Source organism: Cyclospora cayetanensis, unplaced genomic scaffold, assembly GCF_002999335.1.
Source record: "Cyclospora cayetanensis isolate NF1_C8 unplaced genomic scaffold, CcayRef3 CcayRef3_contig_63, whole genome shotgun sequence".
NCBI lineage: Eukaryota > Apicomplexa > Conoidasida > Eucoccidiorida > Eimeriidae > Cyclospora > Cyclospora cayetanensis.
Window position 1 is genome coordinate 78,778 of NW_020312624.1, and position 10,951 is coordinate 89,728.

General features: G+C 52.9%; 1 protein-coding gene and 1 pseudogene across 1 annotated transcript; one reads left to right on the forward strand and one right to left on the reverse strand.

Moving 5' to 3' along the window:
* Positions 1 to 1,415: 1,415 nt before the first annotated feature.
* On the forward strand, positions 1,416 to 2,537 carry LOC113146812 (annotated as a pseudogene).
* A 3,000-nt stretch (positions 2,538 to 5,537) lies between these two features.
* Positions 5,538 to 7,840, reverse strand: LOC34619692 (dnaJ homolog subfamily B member 3). Its single transcript, XM_026335241.1, has 4 exons — positions 7,732 to 7,840; positions 7,409 to 7,510; positions 7,050 to 7,224; positions 5,538 to 5,691 (listed from the first exon to the last, which is right to left on the reverse strand). Exons 1-4 carry the CDS (start codon positions 7,838 to 7,840, stop codon positions 5,538 to 5,540), a joined length of 540 nt encoding a protein of 179 aa, XP_026191026.1.
* Between the last annotated feature and the right edge of the window lie 3,111 nt (positions 7,841 to 10,951).

Genomic DNA, 10,951 nt, shown 5'->3' on the forward strand with positions numbered 1-10,951 from the left:
TACCTGCATGGCACGCACTCGCTGCAAAAAGGGGGAACCCCTGCGTTTCTGCTCAGGCGCACAGCCTCTGGCTTTAGGCTGCACGCGCCAGCACAGCGAACGCGCACTGGGGATTTCTAATGAATAAAAATGCAGAAGGGTGTCCCCTCTGCTCATTTGTTGATGCCTCTTTGCGCTGCTGGCATTTGCTTCGCGGGGTGCTCTTGACGGCCTTCACCTCACTATTGCTTCTGCCATCTTGCGCCGGCAGTGAATTGAACTTCTCGGCTGCAGAGCCCCTCCTCCGATTCCAGAATTCCCAGCAGTCCGGCAGCTTCCACAGAGTGTAGAGGCAGCTCAGCGAACAGGAGTCCGTGACACTGGAAGGGATGTCTCAGCTGAGGTCGGTGACGGGGAAAATAAAGGGGGTCCGCTCCACTGAAGCAGTGGTGTCTGCACTCCAGCATCATAAAGCGTAATCATCTTCCTTTTTACGAGTGCACTCGCATATGGCGCGCTGCACAAAGGGACAATTCTAGGCGCTGTGCAGTTTTGACTGCCGCGAGGTACTTTTATTTTCCCTGGACCGCTGGAAGCTCACCAAATCTACAGGCGGAATAGGCGCTTGGTGAAGGGAAGCCCGTGAGAACCCTCCGCTAGGGGTGCGAGACACAGAGCCTCTGGAGCGCCTTGCCGTTTGTTTCCCTTGAGGGACCTTCTACACTTTGTAACGCTTTGGCTGTACATCCGGAACTCCCTACTATCTCTGCAAAGGATCTGTTGTTCATCTTTTACTCAAGTTCGCCGCTTTGTGCTGTCTAAACACAACACTTTAGCACCTTCTGCCGCCCTTATATTGTTTTACGAAGCCCTCGGGGACTAAAGCTGTGCTGTATGGCAGTGCTTGTAGGTTAATGGATGCAGGGTTGCGTGAGCTATCCTCATGCCGCAAACGCGAAGGCTGTGCCTACGCTATGCTCGGGGTGGGGTCTTACGCACATCAAAGGGATCCTAGCTGTGGCATCATACGGCGAGACCCCATGGAATTTGGGGGCAAGAGGCGTGTGGCGGGTTGAGATACACTTCGAAGCATTCTACTACACGTACTATACTACCTGACTAAGAATTAGTAGACAATTGTACACTTGATTGGGCTAGGGCGTACACGTTCTTGATTACAATGTAGCATTCGATCAAAACAACGAGATGCAAAGTTGTATGCGTATGCAATTCGTGCTGTATGTAGCTAGCTGTGATTCCTCGGAGAGTCCAGCTACACGCAGCATCGCTATCCCTCCTGATTTCTGAGGGATGCCTGAAGGGCGCTGGCAAACGAAAAAGGGGAGGAAAACTCTCTTTGAAATAAATGCTTAACAACTTTCTCGAAAGCTTGTACCGTGTCTGAAGTGAGGCCTCTCCCTGCGGCTAACCGATGAATGGAGGTCTACAGGAAGCGTTTTCCAGGCACATCCAACACCGTTTGTGTGAGTAATGTTAGGTTTTATTCCAAAGGTCCCGTAAGGGAGTTCGTTGAAAGAGTGTGCGCAAACTTCAACGCTTGCAATGTGAGTGCCCGGAGGGATGCAGTGTTAGCGAGTACCCTCTGCAACGGGGAAACCAAGATACAACTTAGAAGGCAGGATGCAAAAGGTGGAGGGACGACCCCACAGTCAGCCCTTAGAAGCCTTTGTTTGTGTGTGTGTGCGTGTGTGTGTGTTTGTTTGTTTGCGTGTTCTGTAGGCAAGAAACTTTTACAAAGACTTGGTGGTGGTAGGTATTTGTGCTGTGGTTCCGCATTGCACCTGTATGACGTTCCTGCCTTTCTCTTCTCTAAGCGTCTATTTGTTCGCCAGCCTCTTTTCTTTTGGCATTTTCCTACGGTCTCTACTCGAGTATTTGCTGCGTCGCTTCTTGTTCCATTTCCCAGAAGAAAGGCTGCCCGGTAATGGATATGTGAGGGTAGTTTCACTTCTTCGTGCATGCAGTGCATCACAAGCTGCCAATGCAATGGATCTTTTCAGGTGCGTGTGCAACTTGCGTCTCCCTCCCCCGCCGTTTCTCCCCACTACTCCCCCCCTACTTCAACCCGTTCCAGCTGGAACCAACCCATGGACAGCGAGCGGCATATCCGTCTTCCTCTCTGTGGCCTTCTTGCCGTCTCCTGATCGCCTCCCTTCCTGGATGTACGCATGCATGTATGCATACAAACATGCACTTAGACATGCATGTCTGTCAGCTGTCTGTGGGCTGGCTGGATGGTTAAGAAGGCGAGCGTTTGGCCGTCAATGCTCACCTCTCGTGTGCGGATGCTGCCCAACTGTTTACCTCCTGCGTGTCTGTGCAGGCTGGTAACGCCTCCAATCCTGTTGCTGACTCTCTCTCTGACCCGAACTATTTATTCTTTTCCGTGATCTTGCCGCAACGGTTTGTTTGGAAGGCCTAGCCGGGCGGCCTCCGGCTATTTACTCTACGATCTGGTGCACAATCCAACACCCCACTGCTCAGCGGCGGAATATCTCCCTTACCTCAGAAACCTGCGAGGCGAGTTTATCACGTAAACATCACCTCAGATGGCCGTCTCGGGGGCTGGCGTCTCTCCCAAGTTCTAGAATGTTGTCTTCGGCACGGAGCTTCCGCAGGGTGACAAACAAAAGTAGTGGCAAGCCAGTTGCGATCGCAGCGGCAAGATATTGCAGCAGCGGCGAACAAAGAGGAGGACAGCACGCGGCGGGAGGTGTTCTGTCAGGAGGAGGAAGGGAATCCCGAAGGGAGAGAAGCGGGAGCTTTTGGGGGGGTGTGTATTAGGTGACAGACGTCATCATGACGGACGCCCTCGGCGGCATTTGAGCGATTTCTATGGGAGTAAATGCACAAGGAGGAAGCCATGGGGTGACGCGTGCCTCTGGAGGATGTCTACAGCAGCTTTCGTAATGGAAGGGCGGTGCAGCATGCACGTTGGAAATTCGAGTGGCCCCCTGGAATGTGCGAAAAGAATTGGAAGGGCGCGGCCTGTTGCAATTGGGGAAGAGGGGCAGCAGCACAGCGGCCAATAAAGAAGGGCTGCCGAAACGCAGGCGTGCAGGACGGAGGAAGGGGAGAAGGCGGGTGCTGAGACTTTGTATCCGCGTCTCTGTACCTTCGTCCTCCTCCTCCTGTCATAAACGGAGTGCAATGACTTGAAAAGCTCTCTACAGCCTTGCGTCGCGCGCTCCTTCTCCCCCGTCCGACGCCTTGCTTGCCCTCTCTGCTTCAGGTGATCTCAGGCAATCCGACATTTTAGAGCCGGATTGGCGTGCGCAGAGAGTTTGCAACAGAGGCTCAAGCTGGATGTGCGTGTGCGCATCTCGCCTTTTATTGCTTGCATCCACAGCTGCATGTATATGGGATTTGTGCAGGAGCGGGCGAAGTAAGTTTTCAGGGCCATGGAGGAAATAGCGCGCCTCCCGTCAGATGAGGTCTTTCCAAGAGGTACAGCGAGCGATACCCCCAGAGACGCGAGGAGGGGCAACGCCGTTGGCATCTCCGCCGGAACAAGGCACACACATTCGTCTTGCGAGCCTTGTGAAGAAGGACCCCCAAAGGCTTTGCCTCGCAGTCGAACCTCCTGCAGTCGGGAGTGCGTCCTTGTCGTCTTCTTTCTTCCGAGGGCTAGAGTGTCTGCGCTCCGCCTCTCCGTGTTTCCCCGCAGTGGCCTTGCGGCTGCCCGCACAGGGGACTTTTTTCGGCCTAGAAGTTGGGTAGTGAGCGCACCGGGGCGATGCTAAGAAGAAGAAACAGTCTGCCTCAGAAAGCGCGCTGCACGACGCGCACACACATGGGCGTAGGGTAGCTTGGCGTGCACCAGGCACGCAGCCTTGAGTCGAGTAGGATGTTGGAAGCTGCGTCTCACTGAGTGGGGTGTTGAGAGCTGAGTCTCAAGCTCCCCGCTTTGTACCAAGGAATTCACCAGTGTACAAACGCACAACCCCCATGACCCCGAACGGAAGCTTGAAAACGTCTGCAAAGCGAGCCGCTTGACTCCCCTAACAGGCTACGCTCCAGGGGGGCCTACGCTGCAACAAACAGCTGCGTTGGACTATGAGGCTATCTGCCAGCCTCCTGCGTGTGAAAAGATGAGTTGGCTTTGGGGGCTATGAGGCGAGGCCTGTCTGGCATGGTGGGCGCTGTGCCCTCCAGTGCGGCGCGGCGCTCGCTCACTCGCTCGCTCGCGCGTAGAACAAGACAAGGGTGGTATTCATCGGCCTCCATGGAGAGTCTGTTCCTCTCTGCACTCCTTAATCAGCGCCTTGCCCCTTCCGCGTGAATACAGCCAGCTGACTGTCCAGCGGCAGCGTGCCGAAAGGAAGGCCTCGTTTCGTGTAGCGCGTTCGCCAATCGCTTGCCCCCCCCGGATGCGCCTGCCCGCCGCTAAGGCGGCTATTTTACGTCAATAGGTGGCGCGTCTCTCGCATGCCCTTTGCCGCCCCTCGCAGCCAACTATCTATCCAGCTGCCTTCCCAGCTGCGCCGTTTCCCGCATCTCAGGCGGCCTGTAGATACACTTAAGGAACAGGCCTTGCTCCCCTAGTGAACCGTGTTTGCTGGGGCGCTGCGAGGGCAACTTTCCTGTGCGTGCTCCTGCCCGTTGAGCAGTTGTTTCTCTTGCCCACCACTTTAAAAACTAGGAGTGCTGTGAAGTGAGTGTAGGCAACGGGAGCATCGTCATCTACAGCCCTACTGCCGCATCGTAGAGGCCATCGCTAGCTAGCTAGAGGGCCTCCTTCGAGTAGCTGTTCATACAGAATGTTTCTTTCCCTGAGGACGCCGCCGCGCGCCTTACAATAAGCTCCTGCGCCTCGCAGCTTCTTGCAGCTGGCAGCGCGTCCCCTATCGCATGCATCCATACCTGCCCCTCCCTTCCTTCCCCCCCTTCCTGCCTCGTCTTTCCACCTTCCCGGAGGCTTTGTGTACTACTAATTCTCAACGCGTATACTACACTGCCGCAGGCATACGCCCATGAGGTGAAGGGATGTAGCATCATGGTGTCCACGCGCCAAGAAAGCCGCGAGGCAACAGAGGCGAACAAACAACAACAAAAACAGACTAACTAGCTGACGGACAGACAGGAGGCACGCCGCCACAAGCAACACAAGAAGCGCGACAGCCAGTCCTGGCAGGAAATTGTGATACACGAGACAGCCGCAAAACACTACATCTATATATAGGCAAACAGCAGCCCCGTGTTTACAAAAAAACTGTCCGAGTCTTCTGGACATAGTTACTGAGGATGCTGTCGCTGGTGCTGGTGTGTTGTCGTCGCTACAGTGCCAACATCCGCTACAGCAGCCCGTCGTGGCACACAAAGAGAACGTCCGTGCAAGAGGCCGCGTAGAAACCGCCCTCTTTGCACGTCTTCTTCGCTGCTAACCCTAGAACTAATTGATGCTCACAAGATACTGTTGCTGCCGCTCTCACCGTTGCTGCCACGCCTGCCTCGACAGGTCCACCACAGCCGTGGCGCTGAATAGCCCCCTAAAGTGCTGAAACCGCTATGCTGTATACTGTAAAGGCTCGCCCTTTCTAGTAGCGAAGTCTTCTGGTCGAGGAAGAAGCGCTGCTAGGATCGCCTTGGTAAGTTCTCACGTTGCCCCTTCCATCATCTTCCGTGTGCGTGACGGAGCGATGGGTGACTCCTGAAAAAAGAAGAGGACGCAGCAAACACCAACAGGACCCCCTATATTAGTTTTTCCGAAAAATTCCCTCCAGCCAGCGGGACCCATGAAGAAAACTCCCTGTTGATGCAGCAGCTGCTACACGAGACGGGGCACTAATTGAGAGCGGCAGCCACCATGCCGCACATACGAGACAAGACAGACACAGAGGGACAGCACGAGACACACATATATGTAGATGGAGAATTAATATTGAGAGATATAGATTGAGCACAGCGTGCAGAAAGGGGCTGCCATCACCACATGTGTGCATGTCTGTGTGTGTATGTCTGTGTGTGTATGTCTGTGTTTACGCTACCGCACCGTCAGGAGTCGTGTAGACTTCTTCTGTCACCGTAACTGTCCGTCCATTGACGACCTTTGTATGGGAAGACACAGAACGGGAAAAGCCGCCCCCCCCGCCGAAAGAAGAAGACGAGGACGACATCATCACTTGGCGGCTGCCTCTGCCACCCATGGACTGAGACTGATGCTGCATGATACTCGCTGTACACACGCACATACGTACACACACATAGATGCATACATACAATTACATACATACAATTACATACATACAATTACATACATAAACATATACACATATACATATATATACATATCTATACACAGAGAAAGAGAGCAACAACAGCCTAACGGGGATCCAGGGAGGCGCAGCACCCGCATCCGCAACAGCCTTTTGCACGGCTGCGCCCCTTGCCAATAAATTGAGACATGACACATCGCACATGAAAAAGCGTGGCAGGTCCGACCCTCACAGCGTGCTGCCTTCCGACTTAAGGAGGGCTTAGAGGATTGAAGGGTTTCACGCGAGGCGTGACAGCGTACTCCCCATGCCGCCGAAAGAACTGTCGAAGAAATCGCCGAACAGATCGCCGTGAAGACTGCCGAAAGGACTAGGGAAGCCGCTGGCTGCTGCAACGCACACTCCCCAGACTCTCAGCTGGCCGTTTTTCGCTTTTTAAACGCAGAAACGCCGAAAAAAACGGCTTGCCAGCTGCTGCCAAGGCTCCACAGCCACTCCTCCACATCAAGGCGACCCCTCCCTGGCCTGAAGCATTGGCGCTCGAAGAGAAAGCTCGTTGCAGTAGTCGGCTACTACCACCGCTCACCATGCGCATTCGTGAAGGTCCTGGATCTATGGTAAGAGCTGGCAGGTGCCCCCATGGCTTGGCGCTGACTCATTCCTACTCCTCCAAAAAAGCTATCCGCTTCCTCGAAGAGGCCTCTGAAACCACCCCCGCGCACCCAAGAACGCAAGACAATTTTACAACCCAATAGGCGCATGCATGCGCTCGCTGAAAAGGGCTGCCACAAGGCCAGGATGCCCCCGAACGCACACGTCTGCATGCCCTCTCACCGTCCAAAAGGCGAGCCGCCGAACGCCATCTCGAAAATGCGCTGAGCATCGCTGAATTGGAAGGCTTCATGGAAACGGGCGAACTCCGCAGCCGCTGCCGCCGCTGCTGCTGCTGCTGCTGCACCTGACTGAGTGCGTCGCATTCCAGGGGCACTGCTAGGAGCCGAAGAACTAACTGCGCGACACGGCAGCGACCAGCAAGTACACACACATTCACACCGCAGCTGCAGTGAAGTATGCGGAGCAGGGAAAAGGGGAACAGGAGGGAGGCGGGGGATGGAGGTATTTCTAGCCCAAAGCCACGACGTGTCGTGCCAAGAAACACCTACGCCACCGAGGGTCAGTGCTGCGAGCCGTACTGTCGTAGAGCCTGCGCTTCTCCTCGTTCGAGAGAACTTCATAGGCCTCGGAAATAGCCTTGAAGCGCTCGGTCGCCTGCTCCTGACGCTCTTTGTTCTTGTCTGCACACGATATACAAAAAAGCCCTTCGGCGGATGCTCTTGTTGACCTAGGGTGTCTCAACGCTGTTGCTGTTACCGTTGTGCTGACGGCAGCGCCTTCTCTCCATCCAGCTGCACGCGATCGCAGGCTCCTCGCCAGCCCCCTTTCGACGCCTGCCTCTGTGTAGTGTCTCGGGCCGCAAGAAACTCTCCCTGCAGTTCCTGCCCACGTGTAAACATACCTGGGTGCCATCGAATGGCAAGCTTTCTATAAGCCTTCTTAATCTCCTCGTTCGAAGCGTTGCGCGAAACGCCTAGCACTGCGTAATAATCCGCGGCTTCACCCTCCATGGCGCAAGGCGTTGCAGTCTATGGAAAACGCAGAGTTCAGGTTCAGAAAGAGATGCTCGCATGCACGGACGCGCAGCTCACTGTGGAGGTCTCACGACGGCCGAAGCTCTAATCTGCGGCCGAAAGATGTGGATAAAAGTGCGGATGTAGTTAATTCTCCTTTTGCTGCTGCTGCCGCGTTTGCTGCTGCCGTCGCTCCAGCGCGGGGGCATGTAAGAAGGATTAAACAACAGCGCAAACTGGCCAAGAAATCCGGAGCAAACTTGAAAGTTTCAAGCGAAGAATAAAGCATGAAACCGGAAAGACGGATGCTGGAGAGGGCCGAGTTTACGAGGAAGCCTTGGGTGTACAACGAATACCCTCTGGCATTAGTTGCCGCTACAACAGCCCCATTGGCACTGTGGCGGAATGCAGCCGCCCGGCATGTAACCGCCGAACATTTTCATGCAGCATTCCACGTTTCCGTTATTTTTCGTCTTTTATTGCGAATAACTGTGTCTTTAGCGGAAGACGCACGCGGTACAGCAGGCAGCTGCCGTGGGACGGTCAGCCGCCAGCACCAGGCGAATTCAGGCATCGCACGCCGAGAGCCATAAGAGGCCCCCGGCCGTCGTTAATGCAGTTTAGGGGCGCCATAAAAACCACTGCCGCAGTATGAATAGGTCCTAATCTTTCGTATGGCTTATTGCTTCAAATGCGAGTTCTGGCAAAACGCAGCAAGCGCCTATTGCAAGAGCCGCCATGCACATTTGTACACCTGGCTGCTTAATCTACAGAGAAGAATGACCCTTGGCAACCCTTAGGCAGGCGCTCTAAGTAATCGGGGATCGTTCCGTGGCTCCTCGTAGGCCAAAGAGGCCGCACAAATGCACTGGTCACGGTGAAAGCACTCCGATCAGACATTCTACAATTCTTGGTGTAACACCTTACCCAGGGTCTTTTTAGAGGTTTCATTGTTTCCTTGAACCAATGCAAAAAGGGACAAAGAGCTCTTACGTGTGCCAATCTCAGAGAAGTTTTCTCCTAGGTGTCTCCCTCCGGTCTTCTCCCTTTCAGGGTGTCAGCATGATAGGAAAGAGGGACAGCTTAGGTGAATGGGCGCTTCTGTAGCCTTTAACAACTCCGAGTTTTCATTTGCACCCAGGTACACAACAATCTAATATTCATCGACAAACGGCTTCGACGTATACATGTAGTATGTGGAGCATAGGCTACATAGTGAATTTCTGCAGCACTTGGTATTTCTATTAATGTGTAAAGACTTGAGTAACTGCTTTATCTGAAGGAACATCTGATTTCCTGCAGAGTAGACTTGGCTTGATGCAGTAGGGCGCAGAGTGTGCGTATGCATTAGACACAGTGCGCCGCCTGCTGTGACTGCTCGGAGTGTTTAGAGGGTGCAGCAACGCTGATCTCAGCTATGGCTCTCCCCTCACGTGGATCGCATGACGGCATGAGGGTTTAACGGAAAAAATTTCCCTTGGTTTATCGATCAATAACTTTATTGTGCGCTTGCATTGAGTCCACATACAGGCTTCTTTGTTCGCAGACCTTAGATGGAATGCTGCAGGTTGTAGTACCCCATGTTTTAAAACAGTTGTTTTTCGATCATTTAATGGCTTTAAATGCAGTGGTATGGCGGCTTTCCCTAAAACATTTTTTCTTTTCGACTGATTCAGTCGGTAATTCAATAACTTGTTTCTCGTTGGCAGTGGGCTTGAAAAAGGTTATCCTGGCACTGGACGCTGACTATTTCTCTCTACCCTTTGTTTTAACTCCACCTAAGCCTGTATGCTTTTGCCAAGTGACCCAGCCTCGACATCTACAAGTGTGTTCTAAAGCTCGGCTTGGCACTTCCTTTTCAGCCAAGGATGCTAAAGGTGCGCCCATTTTTCCCTTAACTTTCACGTAGCCCATGACTTTAGGACTCCCAATGGGCGGAATTTCGTTCGCTGGGTTTCTGCCCTTCCTGTTTTCACCTAACGGGAGACTTCTTGTGAACTTCATATTAACCACTATCAGAGCAGATATTTGTTCACGCTGTGGCTTTTGGGAGCCAAAGATATATATTCCTTCACATGACAAGCTATTCATTGAGCTCCTTTCATAAGTTTTTTAGTTCCCTCAGTGATTGCTGTCGGGCTGATCTCAGCATACACCCAAAAGAAAAGGCTTGTATGAAGGCTTGAACTGTAGTGATTTCCGCAAGCAGATGACCTCCTCTGTATACATTAGGCGACAATTCTTGTGGCACTCCTTCTTTTAGTAGACAGCTCGCACGGAGCACTCGCATGTCTTTGCTTCAGGGACACAAGGCGAGGTCCATCTCCAGCCGGGTAGCAAAATATTTCGTAGTCATCCATGGAAACGTAGAATCCTGGTTCGCATGGCAACATCATTCACATACCCATAAACATTTTCTCGACTAAAATTGTGATGTTTTGGTACCAATCAGAGAGCTCGTGCGTTTACATCCTCAGGCGATTCAGCCTCTGTAGCCCGGAAAGGTGCCCTGCCTCCGTCATCATCCATCGCCACAGGGATTTTTCTCTCAAAATGTTTCGAGAGAAAATAAGATTATTGGCATTCAAATAATGTTATTGAATCCAGACAACTAAATTTGTGTGGTAAACCTGACACTGGTAAGGCTCCACCTAGGGTGTCGGTAGGCAGACACATCTCTCCACATTTAAACTTCTTTGAATAGACCCCGGTTATTCTTCGCTCTGCGGTCTCCCTTAGACTTCCCCATACACTGGCCAAGGTCCAACAACGGTGAGTGTAGCTGGATCCTGTAAGCACTCCGAGCTTTCACAGCTCGTTGCCCCTTGTTCAACTAGCTACACATGCACGCATCGCTGCGGTTTATTGTATCCAGCGAATGCCACCCTGCACAGGCTGAGGGCTAAGAGCAGACAAATCAACTAGGTGATTCTTTATGAATTCATGGGAAATTCCGCCAGCTTAGTAAAAGGCGTTCGTAGGTGCCGCTTAGCCCCCAGAGGTTACCTCCCAGCGGGGAGCTTGTCCAGTTACCCGTACGCTCCTGAACTCAGTGAGTTGGAAAGTTCTTTGGTTTGTCCCAAGATGCTACAGAGGCTTTTTGAATCA